Source organism: Talpa europaea, assembly GCF_964194135.1.
Source record: "Talpa europaea genome assembly, chromosome: 16".
Classification (NCBI taxonomy): Eukaryota; Metazoa; Chordata; class Mammalia; order Eulipotyphla; family Talpidae; genus Talpa; species Talpa europaea.
Window position 1 is genome coordinate 42,768,554 of NC_140084.1, and position 17,726 is coordinate 42,786,279.

A 17,726-nucleotide genomic window follows, 5' to 3' on the forward strand; every position below is an offset into this window, starting at 1 on the left:
TCCTACCGAATTTGGCAGTGAGGGGTGAGTTAATGATGCATAGCTGTCTCAGCTCGTTGGAGCTCCCAAAGCGGAAACCAGTACTACAGGCAAAGCCCTTCAGTCCCTGGATCTCAGCCCCAGGATGTCTTTTCCCTTTCATGGTTTTTCCCAAATTGTCAGACCGCCCCACATTTGCCTCTTCTGGGCCTCCTGTTACACTGGTTGGCCTCAGAAATGCCCATCCTTGAGAGGAAAGGAGAACACACTTATAGAAGCAGGCAGGGCCTTGTGAGCGAAGACTGCTTTTGTCAGGCCAAGACCCCAGTCCCTACTCCAGAATAGGGGTGTACTCCAGAAGACATGATCCGGTGTATCGGGACTCTGCCTTACATGCCATGATGGCCTGAGTGGCTGCCCTCTTCAGGTCATGTGGGTAGTATAGTGATGAAATATCTCAAGAGAAAACATAGAAAGGAGGGCCTTCCTGGTGGTGCAAGGGGTTAAGTCTCATCACCATGAGGCTATTCGCAGCCACTGCAGCACCACCAGGGAGGTGACCCACATGGTGCAGCAGACCTCTCCTGACTTGCCTGCTGCTCCCCTCAGCAGTGTGTTTCAGTAGATCTGCCTATTCTGCTCCCCACTTTGTCTCTGGTGAATCCTCTGACACCTCGTACCTCTGGCCTGCACCCCAGCTCTTGTATGCATAAATAAATAAATATCTTTGAAAAGAAAAAGATAGAAAGGAGACAGACAGAGGAGAAACTCGAGCCTTCTAACAGAAAACAACCTGTCTGAAGTCCTACTGCTAATTTGCTGGTAGTACTTGTCTCTTCTTCTCTGCTGAATTCAAATGGCCACACTCCAGAATGGTTGGGGCTATGATGGAGTTGGGAGAGCTTTCTAGAGATGGCGAGTCTACACTGAGGCATGGAAGGTAACATGAAGAGTGTCCTGAGTTTGGGGGAGCCAGGTCATCAGGGAAGGATAAGGATAAATTGCCTGGCTAATAAGATGTTGAAGAGAGGGCCTCCCTGGTGGCGCTGTGGTTGAGCGCTGGGTTGCGAAGCTACCCGCAGCCTCTGCAGGGCTGGTTTGATCCCTGGCACCAGAGGAGGGTCCCACATGGCGCGCAGACCTCTCCTGCCGCCCGCTGCTCCCCTCAGTAGTGTGCTTGGGTCCTTCTGCCTCCTCTGCTCCCCGCTCTGGCTCTGGTGAATTCTCTCACCCTCCCGCGCTTCTGACTGTACCCACTGCTTGTATAAATAAACAAATAAATAAATAAATATTTAAAAAAAAAAAAGATGTTGAAGAGAAAGGCAAATAGGGAAGTATGAGCCACATCACTTCTGATAGCTTTTTGGGTTCCTTTGTTGCCAGTAGAAAGCCTGGAATGAAATGCTGCCTGATCTGTCCCCAGCCTACCAAGGAGCCTGGAGGCTGGATGCAGAGCAGGGACTGGGATCTACTGTGAGGCAGCGAAGTGATCCTCCTGGAGGCTTCTGAGAGGGCCCCAGATGCATTACACCCCTACTCCTCCCACCCACCAGTGGAGGGCCAGGCTGCGGGTTAGGATTTCCCTTGGAACTGACAGCCCAGAGCTAGGTCAGGCAGTGGTCAGAGGTGGGGCTAAGTGACAACATCAGTAACCTCCCTTCTGACGGCTTTCTAGTCCTGTTCCTCATCCTTATTGACAGGTGCTATGTCTGTGCCTGAAACAGAAACCCGGGGAAGAGTGAAGTGCAAAGGAAACCGCCTCTATTGGCAGACATTGCAGAGGGAATGTTTCTTCCACCCTCAGCCTCCCCAGAGCCTCATTCCATTGTTGATATTCTGGCTTACTCTCTTCCCAGGCTGTGTGTGGTTCCTTCCACTGGGTTCACCTCACTCAGCCCAAAGCAGACTCTCCTGCCTAGCTTTAAGCTGGATTTCCTCTGAAATCCAGCCACGCTTGTCATTGCCAGCCTGACCCTGTTGAGCTATGGGTGGGGAGCAAAGTGAAAGTGGGCAGGAAACAGTGGGGTTCTTGCAATACTTGGGCAGTCAGGAGCTGGCTGTTTTCCTCCCTCACTTTCTGGACTGTCTCACACCAAATCTACCCATGCAGCTTCTTTGAGAAACCTGATTCCTAGCCTTTGGCCACGTTACTGGGATGGGGAGTATCGAGGGGCCCGAGAACACAGATTGCCTCAGACCTTCTCGTAGAGTCAGCATCTCCATGCAGGGTGGGACCAGGAGACGCAGCAGCTAGGCAGAGGGAGCCCACGCATCTGGAAAGGCTGACCTAGCTGTTGTGCTGGTCTCCTGGCAACAGCCGCCAGCAGCCCCCAGTGACCACAGCAGTGCTGGGCTGGCCCGGGGCTCTGACCTCATTGTGTTTGCTGTGGCAACAGCCACCGGCAGCTAACTCCCTTTCCTCCAGGAAAGTCAAGTATTTGCATTTCTACTGGCGTGTTTTAAGCTGTGAAACCATCTCCAAGCGTCTTCTCGGCACCTCGGTTCCAAAGTGTCTGAGGAGCCATCCCTCAGAGTCTCGCCTCCCCCCAGCACAAAGGCCAGCTGTTTATGAGTCCAGTCTCTTCCACCCCCATTCTTCCCAGTGAAGCTGTAGGGATTGGTTCTCTTGGCAGTAGCTTCTCTTCTCTCTCCCCTCATCCAGACATGGAGCAAGTCTGCCCCACAGGAAACTTCTAAGAGGTGTTTATCCTTGCCGTCAGGATTCAGAGGAGTCAAAATAGGATCACTTCTTACGGGCAAGTGAGCAGTGGAGTGGGCTGTCTGCAGAATGATCTGGGGCCACACTGACCCTAGCATCTACCCATTTTGGCTTTAGTGCAAGGAGAAAACCTCGACAGGAGGAACTCCCAGTGTGTCTTGCTATACCCAGGAACTACCTTTGCTTTGCTTTTGGGAGCAGAGTTCAAGAAGAGCAGTAGGAGAGGGACTTGGCTTGTCGCCTGTAACCTGATGTGCCCCTTTAGAGCCCTTGGTCACCCATGGCCTCTCCTTGGGCCAGTGCTGGAGGCCCAGATCACAGCATGTGCAGACACACCCCATGCACCCTCCCTGGGGAATGGGACCAATGTCTTTGCTACATACGTCAGGGCCAGGGGTCTGGTTGGCATGGAGAACAGCTGTACCCACACCCCAGATCCCTCACAGGTTTGCACTTGGGTCCGTGGCTTCTGACTGACTCACTCCCCGGCTTCATTATATCTCAGAAGAGGCTCTCCTGTGCCTCATCTTTTCCTCAGACTTAAATTTTCTTGGTACTTTCCACTGGGAGACCTCTCCTAGGACAGCATCATCACTGTTGACCTATTTTTTTTTCTTTTTTTTCTTTTTTTTTTTTAAGATTTATTTATTTTTGGGCCTCCCCGCTGGCGCAGCGGTTGAGCACTGGGTCGCAAAGCTGCCTGCAGCTTCTGCAACACCAGTTCGATCCCCGGCCGCTGGGCGAGGGTCCCATATGGTGCGCAAACCTCTCCTGCCGCCTGCTGCTCCCCTCAGCAGTGTACTTCGTCACTCGGCCTGCTCTGCTCTCCCCTGTGGCTCTGGTGAATTCTCTCACCCTCCCGTGCTTCTGACTGCACCCAGTGCTTGTATAATAAATAAATCTTAAAAAAAAAAAAGATTTATTTATTTTTATACAAGAACCAGGGTGCAGGCCAGATGCACGGGAGGGTGAGAGGATTCACCAGAGACAGAGAGGAGAACAGAACAGGCAAACTGAAGAAATACACTCCTGAGGGAAGCAGCAGGCAAGACAGGAGAGGTCTGCTTCACCAGGTAAAATTCTCGCCGGCCGGCCAGCTGGGATCAAACCCATATTGCAGAGGCTGCAGACAGCTTCACAGTGTGGCACTCAACCGCCTGCGCCACCAGGGAGGCCTGACCTATTTTTAGATCAACCCTATGTATGTTGACTTCTTTTCCTGCCCCTTCCTGCCACATGCCAGATGTTTTCACATCTGCAAGTCCTCACTAGAGTCAGGAGGAGGGGAAAGGAGATGATCCCTGTTTTGTGGATGAAGAAATCTGAGACTCAGACTAATTAGGTGATTGAACTATAGTCTCAGAGATAGTAAAGGAACAGCTGGGATTTCAACCCTGAGCTGCTTCCCCAAAACCTATGTTCTTTCAACCCCACTTCCCTGTCCCTGCCTTTCTGATCACAAGTCACTATAGTTTACCTGTCCCTGGTCTGGGATGCTTCACCCTTGGGCCTCCCTGCTGACATGGGGGTTAAAGTCTCAAGCAAGCTATCATCAGCTACTTGCAACATGAGCTCGATCCCCAGCCAGGGAGCTGACCTACATGGCAAAGCAGATCTCTCCTGCCTCACCTGCTGCTCCCCTCAGCAATGTATTTCAGTACATCTGCCTGTTCTGTTCCCCACTCTGTGTGTGGTGAATCTTCTCACACACACATCCCCCACCATACCTCTGGCCTACACCCCAGTTCTTGTATGCAAAAATAAATAAATCTTAGGGGAAAAAAAAAATCACCCCTCTCCATTCCTCCCCAGTGGCAGCTGTACCCGTGGAGGATCCCATTTCTCACCTTGCTGCCTGTGAGGTCGGTGCGGAGCTAACCAAGGGCCCTCACTCATGATCCACTTCAGTCTTCACAGTGACCATGTGACAGTTGTACTGTTTTCCCCTTTCAGGGCTTGAGACTCAATAAATTCACACTAAGTTGATTTTCCAGATGAGCAGTCTAAGGCTCTCAGTGAAGTTCATCTGTCCAGGGCTACACAGGTGAGGTGGCCAATTCAGATCAGAGCTGAGGTGTGCTGGGCCTTCCTTCACACCAGCCTGCCTGAGTCAAGGCAGCCCCCACCCTGGAGGCCTCTGTAACCCCATTCAGGGAGTTCCTCATGAGTGGTCAGTTGTTTTGTCATTACCTGTTTTGTCCTTACTCAGTCCTTACCCGTCCCATGTGGGAGCCTCTTTCCACTTCACAGCGGAAGCATCTCTGAAGACGGCCAGAGTGAGTTAATGGCCACACCAGGCCTTCACGGGTTTTTTCCACCCTGCCAGGCTGTGTCTTCAGAGTACATCTTTATCTATCTATCTATCTATCTATCTATCTATCTATCTATCTATCTATTATGCATACAAGAACTGAGTTGTAGAACAGAGGTGCAGCTGGCGAGAGCATTTACCAGACACAGATTGGGGAGCAGAACAGGTGAATTTACTGAAATACGCTGCTGAGGGGAGCAGCAGGCAACACAGGAGAGGTCTGCTGTACCATGTGGGTCAGCGGCCTAGCAAGGGATCGAACTCATGCCACAGTGGCTGCTAATAGCTTGATAGCACTGAGACTTTTAACTCCTGCACCACCATGGAGACCCCCAGGCTACACTTTTTTTAACCACTCTACCATGTCCCTTTGTAAATGGTTCTTCCCTTTTTGCACCCAGGCAGAGACACTGAAAATTTGTTTAAAAGAAGTGTTGCCCATCAGACCAGTTCTGTGGAATCTCTGAGTTTAGATTGTGGAGACCCATATAGGTACCTGGGTCACATCTCCAAAGATTGATATTTGGAAAGTCTCCACTGGTTTTAAGCTGATCTTTTCTGGTAGAGTCCAGATGATTCCAGGGCCCAGGCTGAATCTGTGGAGTCCTGGGTCCAGTGGGCCTGGCACAGAGAGGATGTGGGTAAATGGAGGCTTTTCACTATCAGATATGTCTGAGAGCACCATTCTGTGTCAGCACAGCCCAGTGTACCTCCCCATCACTCAGAGGGAGGGAAGAAAACTGCATCTGAAAATTACAGACTATTGGGCCTCCCTGGTGGTGCAGGGGTTAAAGACAGCACTATCAAGTTACCTCCAGCCGCCACAGCACAAGTTCAATCCCCAGTCAGCCAGGGAGCTACTTATATGGCGCAGCAGACCCCTCCTGGCTTGCCCGCTGCTCTCCTTAGCAGTGTACTTCGATCAATCTGCCTGTTCTGTTCCCCACTCTGTCTCTGGTGCATCCTCTCATCCCCTGTACCTCTGGCCTGCACCCCAGTTCTTGAATGCATAAATAAATAAATCTTTTTTTTTTTTTTTTTTTAAGAAAACTACAGGGACCTCCCCGGTGGCGCAGCAGTTGATCCCCGGCCACCGGGTGAGGGTCCCACATGGCGCGCAGACCTCTCCTGCCTCCCACTGCTCCCCTCAGCAGTGTACTTCGTCAGTCTGCCTGCTCTGCTCTCCGCTCTGACTCTGGTGAATTCTCTCACCCTCCCACACTTGTGACTGTACCCAGTGCTCGTATAAATAAATGAATAAATCTTTAAAAAAAAAAATAAAAAGTAAACTACAAACAATTGGCTTCACCAGACTTTCTGGTTAGAAGTTTGTAGATGAGTGTAATGCTTCAAAGACTTAAGGACTATAGAAAACCACAGTATTGATGAAAACTACCTGTCAGAGGTCTGGTTGATTGTGGCACCATTCTGTAAATACTATTCAGCCGTTAAAAGAACACTGGCACAGAAAAATGTTAGGAAAACATTTCTGAAAACAGACTTCAGAAGAATGTAGAGTAGAATTCCATTCATGTTAAAAGTCACACAGGTAATCTCTACGAGTACACATAAGAAATATGATACAGATGATCGCTGGCAGTAGGCAGATGAGATCTAAACTATACTTTGTACTCTGAACTTTTAACAGTGAGTGGGTTTTACTTACCAAGAATAAATAGGATTAATAAGCAAAGTCTGATCATTAGGAATCTCTTATCTTAGGTCTTTCAGCAGCCACTTTCCCAAGTTTGTTTATTTTCTAAAGGTGGAATCAAGAATCTTAAAAGTGAAGGAGAGAGACTGATGAGTGTCTCTGGTTCCCTCAACGCCTGGCACACTTAAAGTTTCACCAGGGGAGAACCAGCCTGTGATTCATGGTCTTTCACCTCTTCCATTACCCACCCTAGACAAATGTTTATGGGTCGGCCCAGAGACGAAAAATGAGACCGTTTGAAGGCTTCCAGCGCAAGGCTATTGTCATTTGTCCCACCGACGAGGACCTGAAAGACCGAACCATAAAGCGCACTGACGAAGAAGGGAAGGATGTCCCAGACCACGCAGTCCTGGAGATGAAAGGTAGGGGGGAGCGGCTCCCAGGAGCACGCCACCACCAAGCCCCTTACGTGGGCTTTTCTTCCCCAGTGCTGCAATTCTTTCTCTGGCCTTGCTTTTTCCTTCTTTAATTCTGCCTTGTTCCTTCCCTCTAGTGCATTGTGAGTAGAAAGACTGCCAGTGTCTCCTGTGGCAGGCTTGTCAGACTTGACGGGGCTGGGGCTACAGGTGGGAGAAGAGGTGTAGGCGCAATGCTAGGAGACCTGCAGGGTCACCTGCCTCTGGCAGGCCCTGGTTGGGCTGACTAAGCAAGCCTGTTTGCTCCTCTGTAAAAGTAAGGATGATGATTCCACTTGGATGAGGCAGAAGGTACTGTTCATAGACACTAGTTTAGTGGGACTTAGCCACCTTTTTTTATTATTATTAAGTGTATGTATATATACACATATTTTACATTTTTGTATAAGCTTTGATTTTTCCTCTCACAAAATTCCAGTTACCCATGGACCATCACCATAGTCTCTTGTGCTTTCCCCGCCCCTGTTTTGATCCCTCTTCCTCCCCATCCCCTACTGCATGTCTGATTTATAGTTTGCCTGCTATTTTGTCTTTTTTTTTCCCTTTCCCTATCCCATGTTTGGTTTCCCTATATACCTCCTCTAAGTGAAACCATCTGATACTTTTCTTTTTCCTTCTGACTTATTTCACTGAGCATAATCCCTTCCAGCTCCATCCATGTTGCTGCGAGTATTAGCCACCTTTTCAAGAAAGGGAGGAGAGGATATTTGTTAGCTCCTGACCATTGTCAGAAGGATTGAGGTTGGGGCTCTGTTTACTTTTGTTGCCCACTATTTCAGTCTGCTCTGTTTCTCCCATCTGGCAGACCAATGTCCTGGGGGTGGAGGGGACCAGACCTCAGAAGGTACTAAACCGCCCTCCTTGCTCCTTTTGGGGCCCTCCCTTCTTCCTAGCCAACTTCACATTACCTGATGTTGGGGACTTCCTGGATGAGGTGCTGTTCATTGAGCTTCAGCGAGAGGAAGCAGACAAGCTGGTGAGACAATACAACGAGGAAGGCCGCAAAGCTGGGCCACCCCCTGAGAAGCGCTTTGACAACCGAGGCAGTGGTGGCTTCCGGGGCCGCGGGGGTGGCGGTGGTTTCCAGCGCTATGACAACCGAGGTCCACCTGGGGGCAACCGAGGAGGCTTCCAGAACCGAGGAGGCGGCAGTGGTGGAGGAGGCAACTACCGAGGAGGTGAGACATGTCTCTCTCTCTCTCTCTCTCTCTCTCTCTCACAAACACACACACCCCGCCCCCCCCATCCCCCGCACGCCCCCCCGTTGGTTCCCAAGTCAAGGTTGGGCCTTATGATTGATTGTTTATTCTGTCAGCAGATGAAGTTGACCTGCTACCAGTGGGGTCCCCACTCTGGTAGGGAACCAAGAGGAGTCAGACTGGGAGCTTAGGAAACCCTCTCTACCCACCGCACGCCCCCGTCCCACTTCCCATGGCATTGTTCCCCAAGCCCTTACCCATTTGTCATGGTGCTGCCATTTTTGTGAGTCTTTGTGCCATCTGACCAGGGGCCCCTTGAGAAGAGGAGCTAGACTGAGTGTACACCTAGTCTTGGGCCCCAGCTTAGGACCTAACACAAGGCAAACATTAGGACTATTTTTGGGTTTTGTTTGTAAGAGAATTGGAGAAATATAACAGAAAGTTTCACTTGCTCAAGAGTCACCTGGCTAAATCCAGAGGTGGAATCAAGTGAGCCAAAGCCTACTAAGGCCCTAAGTTCTGAAGCAGTGTATTATGAATTCACAAACCTGCCCTTTTAGATCTGTTTTGGTTGTGTTCTAGATTGTTCTGAGGAAAGCCATGACCCAGACAGACATAACCTCCTGTAGTGATGTCCAGAAAGGTTCTTGGCCTAATGGGAAAGTTTAGGGAAGTGGTGGGGGTATTGCACACGAGTGACAGCTGCAGGGGGGTCAGGGCTCCAGAAAGGCCTGAGATGCTGATGTCAGCTTAGGTCCTAAACCCCAGTAGGAATTGGACAGGAGGAGTATTCCAGGCCTGACAGCCAGCTGCACAGAAGCTTAGGAGAGGCTGGCCCATTTGACCAAGTCTGAAGATGACTGGCCCTGCTGCTAGCACCCCTTCTTTGTTGAACAACTGTTGAGATGCCGGTGACATATTGGAAACCCTGGTCTCTGCCTCATGGGCTCACAGTTCAATGGACAGGGAAAACCTGTCACAGATAGTGATGATTTGAGTGTTGCCAGGTCTGGCACAGGGGAGCACACCCAGGGTCTAGGGAAGCCCAGAGGGGGTGCTTTATTTGTTCACTTGAAATGAGCTCCTCTTTACCCAGTCATGCTGGGACCACAGTGTCACCAAGGCAGCCAGTCTTGACAAACCTATGTTGAGAATGATGGAGGTGTCTGGTTTCTCCAATTCAGGTTTCAACCGCAGTGGAGGTGGTGGCTACAACCATAATCGCTGGGGTAACAGCAACCGGGACAACAACAACTCCAACAACAGAGGCAGCTACAACCGGGCTCCCCAGCAGCAGCCACCCCCACAGCAGCCACCGCCCCCACAGCCGCCACCACAACAACCACCACCGCCACCCAGCTACAGCCCTGCTCGGAACCCCCCTGGGGCCAGTGGCTACAACAAGAACAGCAACATCCCTGGCTCCAGTGCCAATACCAGCACCCCCACCATCAGCAGCTACAGCCCTCCACAGGTGAGAGAATGAGCATGCGTGTGTGAGTGTAGGAGACGGGGTGGGACCAGGGACGTTGCCAACACTGCTCCAGCCACAAGTCTCTACTCTGCTCTCTGATCCTGCCCTTCCCTCTCCCTGGCAGTGCTTTGGGCTGGGATAGGCTATAGACATTCCCAGATCCCATCCCAACCCAGAGCAAACCGGAAACCTACCTGTTCTTCTCCATCTCCCTTTGGCACCAGCTGTAAGCTTTGGTTTCTCGAGCAAGTACATGCCTTTTGGCTGTGTTGTGTGGCTGGCCTCTCTGAATCCTCAACAAAGATTAAATTAGAATTACCTGTTGTATATGCCAGGTGGGCTGACCAACCTTGTCTTCAGGATGTGGAAGTTAAGCCCCAAGGTTGCTGAGTACTAACCCTCTGCCAAAAGCTTCCCTGGAGCTCCTCCAGTCTCACATGCAGTTGTTAGAAGTTGTTGTTTGGGCTCTGGTACACATGGGCCCGGTAACCAGAGTGGTTTCTATTTACCGCAAGTGTTCTGTGCTGCTTGCACGCACGAGGCCTAAGGACAGCTGCAGACAGGAATGGTTCCCAGTCCTGATCTAACAGTATTTCCTAGACAGAGCTGGATAGACACAGATTCAAACCCAGCCCCACGATGTCTGGTTTTGTGATCTTGGAAAAAGATCTTCACCTCTCAGGACCTCATGTTTCTCATAAAAAACTAGGGTTGTAAGTAGACTCACTTCTGAGGTTTGTGAGCCTCGGGAAGGTACAGTTATTGGGCCCAGGTTACCGCCTTGAGCCTGAGCTTCCTTCTTTAAAATAAGACTAATGGGGGCCTCCCCGGTGGCGCAGCGGTTGAGCGCTGGGTTGCGAAGCTGCCCGCGGCCTCTGCGGCGCCGGTTCGATCCCCGGCTGCTTCCCGGCCACCGGAGGAGGGTCCCACATGGCGCGCAGACCTCTCCTGCTGCCCGCTGCTCCCCTCAGCAGTGTACCTCGGTCCTTCTGCCTGCTCTGCTCCCCGCTCTGGCTCTGGTGAATTCTCTCACCCTCCCGCGCTTCTGACTATACCCAGTGCATGTATAAACAAAACAAACAAACAAATAAAGAAAGAAAACATGCCTCTATAAAAAAAAAAAATAAGACTAATGGAACCCACCTCAAGAGTTGATGGGAGAATTAGGGAATTAATGATATGGCTTGGACGTGGAACACACTTAGAAAATCGCCACTGCTGGTTTTTCTTGAATACCCAGTGGTTGTGCACCAAAGCCAACTCAGTGGGGTAACTCTGTTGTCATTCTCATTTGACAGAAGAGAATTGCTGTGGGCCTTGTTCCCAGGGTCTGGGACATGGGGTTAGAGTTTGGAACACAGCCCTGGGCTTGCCTTCATCCTACATTGTCTTGCCACAGAGCTGACCCACCTCCTCCCAGACCCCAAACAACCTCCACCAGGGATGTCCTTTATGGGACCTTCCTCCAGCCCTGCTGAGCAAGCTGTTTCTTAGAGCATCGTTTTTTCCCTCCACTTTGCAGCCGAGTTATAGCCAGCCACCCTACAACCAGGGAGGTTACAGCCAGGGCTACACGGCCCCACCACCTCCGCCTCCGCCACCACCTGCCTACAACTACGGGAGCTACGGCGGCTACAATCCAGCCCCCTATACCCCACCACCACCCCCCACTGCACAGACCTACCCCCAGCCCAGCTATAATCAGTATCAGCAGGTAAGTACCAGATGGGAGGCCAGTGGGATGGAGACTTCCAGGGTCCCCATATAGATGTGTGTTCCCAGATGAATCCCTGCTTATTACCCTTAAAAAAATGGTAACTTGCTGACCTCACACTGTTATTTGTGTGGTACAACCATCCCATTTGGTAATCATTTCTGCTCTGGCTGCTAAAGCACTGGTATTCAAGCTCCTCTCCACCAGGCAGCAAGCAGAGGGCATAACTGGGCTGCCAAATCCTGCTTCAGCACCATGGCCAGTGTCCACTTGGTGATCAGGCTGCCACACCTGTTTTAAGTGTTTTGAATGTGGCATCTACCTATACCTAAAAGGGCACAAGGTTGGCAAGCCAGGATTCCTGGGCATCATTGCTAACGGCCTATCCATTTGGCATCAGGCACTTAGCCTTCGAAAGCCTGATTTCTCTGTCAGGGGACCCACATGCCTGCTGTTGTCACTGCATCTGTCTCTACCCTGGGCCAGTGTGGGGGAGGGGAAGAACTGCACATGGGTCTAGATGAAGGACAACCAGGTGCTCTTGGTTTCTTTCTCCCCAGTATGCCCAGCAGTGGAACCAGTACTATCAAAACCAGGGCCAGTGGCCGCCATACTACGGGAACTACGACTATGGGAGTTACTCCGGGAGCACACCAGGGGGCACAAGCACACAGTAGCCATGCTCCCGTGGCCCCCAAAGGCCCCTGCCGGCTTCCTCCACCAGCGCCCACCTCGGCCCTCTCGTCTGCCCCCACCGGGTCCCTTGGTGCTGGGGAACGGGGTCATCCCAGGGCTGCCTCCCTCTGGCCCATTGCCTCCCCTAAGAGGGGCTTCTGCCCCCATATGGGGCCAGGCATTTTTCTCTGGATTCAAACAGGCAACAATGACCTTTCATTTTCTTTTTGTCCCCCTACCTCCCTTCTCCACATCCTTCTCCTTTCTTCCTTTTTGACTAAAGTACACCCCCCACACACACAGCCCTTGGTCATACAGTGAGGCTGTGGTGGCTGAGGGGAAGACCCCTTCCTGTCCACTTACCCCAGCCCTGCTCTAGCCCCTCAGCTTCCCAGATCTTCATGCAGTTGGTTGTAAATTCTTCCAAAAGCTGTTTTTCTGTCTACTTTTCAGGATTAAAAAAAAATCAAAAACTTAAAAAAAAAAAGTTTAAAAAGCAAAACACGGAGGCAGGAAGCAATGATTTTTTTTTTTTTTTTGGGGTAATTATGCTTTTTTTTAATTTTTAGAATTTGTCCATTTTTACTGTGGGTCAGCTGTTGGTATGTCATCAAGATAACCATTTCTTTGCTTAGTTCAGGTGACCCAGGAAGAGCCACACCCTCAAAACAAAACACATAAAAGGAGAGATTGATCTTGAACCTAACTTTTTATACGACTTCTCAGTTTCCCATAACTTTGCACACAAGCTTCTGTGTTGAGTTGAATTGTAACTGCTTTTTGTATTTGGAGAGAGTGTGACTATTGAACTTGAAACCTTTTATTCCAGGCGTCTTGGTAGTTTCTGGTGGGATTAAGCGCGTGAGAGGGAAGAAGGGGAGGTGGGGCGCCTGCCCTTCAAAACATGAGTTTTCTCCCGCAGCCTCATCTCCAGAGGTCTCCTAGGTGCCTGACCTAAAAGTTCTCCTACAGTGATCCTTTTTGATTATTTTTACTTCCCCTTGACCCATATGTTTTAACATGATTTTAACAAACTGCACTTACAAAGAAATGTGTTTGCCCTGTTTTGTTTTCTTTCAATAAATGACATGGCACCTCCTAATAGGAAGGAAGCAGGGTTGAAATCCTGAAGTGTTACTACAGTTGGCCTTCAATTGGGGTGGGGCCTTTCCAAGAGGATGTTATTTACTCATTCATTAAACAGACACTTACTGAGGGATTCGTGTGCCTGGCCCCATTTTTAGTTCTGGGGTTACCCCTGTAAGCCCAGGGTCCTCAATTTGAAATCCATGAGTTCATTTTTTAAATGGTTCTTTCTGGTCCCTGGCTTCAACTCAGTTCTAAATCCCTGTAGGAACTCATGAGTAGAGAGCATGGCATAGATCACTAGATTGGAGCAAGGTAGAGCAACAGGGTGGAAACCAGGGCTGGTCTGTTGGGGGTGATTGTGAGGCAGCTGCACACCCGCCTTAGGCACAACCTGCATCATTTGGGATAGCCCCTGCCTGTGTTCCAAGTCCAGGGTTGTGGGAGTTCTAGGAGCTGCTTTATCCATCTAATATGTGCTAGGTACTTGATCTGTTCCTCACCCTTTTCTGGGTGGTACTAGGACACAGCATGGAGAAGGCAGTCCTGGACCCTGTTCTCACAGGACACCCAGTTCACAGGTAATAGACTCGTCAAGCATCACAGTTCCATGCTGTCAGCTACGAGCCTGGGCGGGGTGTGGTGAGGATAGGGCTTCCTAAAGAAGGGAAAAAAATAAATAGAGTGAGAGACATCATCCTCTTTGCTAAGCAATTTAAATTGTTCCTTCATCCCCTCTAGACATGCTATCTTCTGGCCTTTCATGAGGGACATCCCCAGGTCAGCCCCAATATCATTTTTCACAGGAAGAAATCTCAGGGTGCAGAAAGACAGAAGGCTAGCTAGTTTTTACATCAGGGGTGTAACATCTGGATGTAAGGGTCCAAAGTTGGTGACTTGTTGGGCTAGAAAGGGCCCCAGAATGCCTCCCAACTCTCCCCCGGGAGAACCACTGGAAGGGCCTTGACCACTCTGGGAAGTCCTGGCTCTCATCACTGCTCATCCATGTGTTGGGCAACAGCACCCTCTGCTGGTCTCTTCTGGTAAGACTAGTCCCTACCAGGGTTGTGTGTTAGATCTTAAGCCTTGGCCTCTGCTCCAGATGCTTATCCTGGGAATGCAAGTTGGTAAGTTATTTCTTTGTTCCTGGACACAGTGCTGGATGGCTGCACCAATCTCCATAGTTCCTGATCCTGATGGCCCTTGCGCCCTACAGGATAAAGAAGCTCTGCATGCCTGGCCCCTGGTACTCTCCCTGGCTTTACCCCTTGCCACTTCTTTAAATTTCACATCAGTGGTTCTCTTGTTCTGAGGGAATTACAGATCCATTTGGGGGTATAAGAAAATGCCAGGATTCTCTACCTTGGAAAGTGTACATCTACACATAGTAACTATCGGTGAGGTTTGCAAGCCTCTGCGGCAAAATCTTGGTCTTCAAGTTAGAAGTATGGGCTTATTGACCATACTGAAGTCCTTGCAACACCACAACTATCAGTGCCTCCCTGCCCCTCTGGGTCTTTGCCTCGCACATCCTGAAACCCTCTCCTACCTCTCTGCTTCTTAATTCACACCCTTCAGGCATTGACTGGAACAGGCATGCCCTTCCCTGACACTCCAGGCTGGAGAAAGCAGCTCCCTTAGCTCCCTGGATCAGACAGCCCTGGTCACAAAGGCTGGCCGCTGCTGACATGTCTGTCACTGTTGGTAACATGTCAGCATGAGTCCCTTACCCATCACCTAGGACAAATCGGTACCGTGGTTGTCTTCCTCCGGCCTCTGGGAACACAAAGTGGGAGAGGGAGGGGCTCTAGCTTGGAGGTAACCATCCATATGCTAACCAGAGTCTGGGTGAAATGACAGAAGCAAGAGTCAAGGCTTAGTAAATGTACTTTGAAGTGGTAAATGAAGAGGACAGACAGGAACTAAACCAGAAAGCACACCCTCAAGAGGCTGAGGGTGGTCATTCAGCCATCCGTTCCACAATTAGTATGCCCGGCTCTGAAGGCACAGCAGTGGGCAGTGAGTCAGATTGCTTCTGACTTTACAAATTCAGACAGTGGAGGCGGAAGGGCATCTCTATCCCTGGCGCCCTTTTCCTTTCTGGCTCAGGGTGGGCCCAAAGGAGGGTCGCCTGCGCTTGGGAAGGTCTACGTTCGGCCCGGAACTTTGGTTCTGGGTGCGGTGCGCCACCCGGACTCCGGAGTGTACTCAGCCGGAAGTGGCTGCTGACCGTGGGGCTGGGGCTGGCGTGTGGACCCTGCGGCGGCGGTTAAGACCTGAAGAATTAGGATGGAGGCCGTGGCGACCGCGGCGGCGGCGGCGGCGGCGGCGACGACACCGAAGGAGGCAGATGAAGGTGCGGGGCTTGTACGCGGAGGCGGCGGGAGGGTGAGGCCGCGGTGTCACGGGGAAATGATTCCCCGTGGATGCGGAGGACGCTTTATAGGGGGACACCCGCCCTGGGCCTTGCTGCCCCGGCCCCCTTCCCTGAAATTAACCTCTGCCGAGTTCCAGGCCTGCTCGCTCCAGGATACTCCGGTTCCCAAGTCTCTGCTCTGTCCCGGGCTAACTCTCCCCTCGTCCCAGCCAGCCCAGCTTCTCGCTGCTTCCGTGTACCCACCTGGCCCTGGCGCCGGCCTCATCCCCCCACCCCCCCGCCCCGTGCTCACTGCTCGTGCAGGGCCCGCAGCGCCCCCGTTTCACCTGGATTCCCCTTCCCTGAGGCTCCTCAGAGCCCTTCATTTCTGTGCTCCCCCCCATCTCCCTTTCATCTTTCATCACGTCTCTTGTTTCTCCTGATGCCTTCCTATCAGTTTCTAAAATGCTTTTGTTTTGCTCATCTTAAAATTCATCCCGCTGCTTCAGAGTAAACCGATGTCGGGTTGTTACAGGACAGGGAGAGGGGCAGCCCAAACCCCGCAAACCCGCCTATTCTAAATGGGTTCTGCCATCCGCCGCATCAACACAAAACATATGAGACTTTAATGGGAAGGAACTTTAATAAAAGTAGGAAACAATGCAGGTAAGGCAAAGAGTCTAGTTTCTAAATGAAGCACCCAAAGTTACCCGCCCCCTCGTGGGTAAAAGTCCATCCATATGGGAATGGCGCAGAGCAAGGCCCCAAAGCCTGCCCCAAGTCTAAAGCAACTTCCAGTGGGGACCCACAGAAAAGGGTCAAAAACAACCAGACAAGCCCAGAAGGAAAAGAGCAAAATCAACATCAAGATAAAAGCTGCCATTGTCACCTCCCCATGGGTCTCACCCACATCTGTGTCACCCAGTCCACGACCAAAAGACAAGCACAGTTTCTTCACGTGTCTCTAGGCTTCTCGCGCCTCCTCCAGGTCTCCTGGCTCCATCCTGCTTCCTTTCCTCAGTCTCTTCTGCTGCTTCTCTCCCTGCTCAGCTCCACCCTCCCTTGGGTGGGGCAGGGAACCTCCCCCTTTCCTGGGGACCACCCTGTTACAGGGTGAGGTGTGGTTGAGAGGTTGGCTAAAACATCACCGGCCAAGGATTGATCATTGTTTAAGCTGAATAATGGCGGTGTGTGGAGTGAAGGGGTGATTGTACTCTTTTGTGTATGTTTGAAATTTTTCCATAATAAAAAAGTGGTTTTTTAAAAACTTAAAAAGAAACATCTATTGCTTGATTCCGCTGCCTTCCAGACACCATCTGTTTTCTCCAGAGTCATCGGTGCTTGTCTGTTTCCTCACCTCCCACCCACTGCAGTCTGGCTTTTACCTTCAGAAACTGCTGTTTGGTGTCCCCAGTCACCTTCCTGAGCAGTTAAACCAAGTCACCGCATTCAGCTTTTTTTAAAAAAAAAAAAAAAAAGATTTATTTATGTATGTATGCAAGAGCTGGGGTGTAGGCCAGAGGTGCAGTGGAGGGAGGGTGGTGGTGAAAGGATTCACTGGAGACAGAGTGGGGAGCAGAACAAGCGGATCTACTGAAATACACTGCTAAGGGGAGCAGTGGGCCAGACAGGAGAAATCTGCACCATGTGAGTTAGCTCCCTAGCTGGGATGGAACTCATACCACAGTGGCTGTCAATAGCTTCATAGCACTGAGACTTTAACCCCTGCGCCACCAGGGAGGCCCCGCACTCAGCTTTTTCTTACTAGGCTACTTGGAGAACTCAGTGCCACTGACCATCCTCCATCCTTTTTGCAAGTTTTCCCCTCATGTTTGTGACACCCTCCAATTTCCTCTGAAGCTCCTCCTTCTCAGCCTCTCTTTGTTTTAAGGGGTTCTGTAGCAAATGCCCACTGGGTGATTGAAAACAATAAAAAGTTGGGGGGTCTTCTTGGTGGCACAAGGAATTAAGTCAGCCCTATGAAGCTATCAGCAGCCACTGCAGCACAAGTTCGATCCCTGGCCAGGGAGCTGACCCACACATGGCGCAGCAGACCTCTCCGGTCTCACCCGCTGCGCCCCTC

General features: G+C 50.9%; 1 protein-coding gene across 1 annotated transcript in view; it reads left to right on the forward strand.

Annotated features, from left to right (window-relative positions):
- HNRNPUL1 (heterogeneous nuclear ribonucleoprotein U like 1) overlaps positions 1-12,203 on the forward strand; it is a gene marked incomplete at both ends in the record, with an annotated part of 35,999 nt that extends 23,796 nt beyond the window's left edge. The window contains 5 exons of the mRNA XM_084257921.1: positions 6,917-7,085; positions 8,033-8,317; positions 9,523-9,812; positions 11,335-11,526; positions 12,087-12,203. Of these exons, the coding sequence (XP_084114047.1) occupies positions 6,917-7,085; positions 8,033-8,317; positions 9,523-9,812; positions 11,335-11,526; positions 12,087-12,203 (1,053 nt within the window). The remainder of the gene's footprint in view (positions 1-6,916; positions 7,086-8,032; positions 8,318-9,522; positions 9,813-11,334; positions 11,527-12,086) is intronic.
- Positions 12,204-17,726: the final 5,523 nt, after the last annotated feature.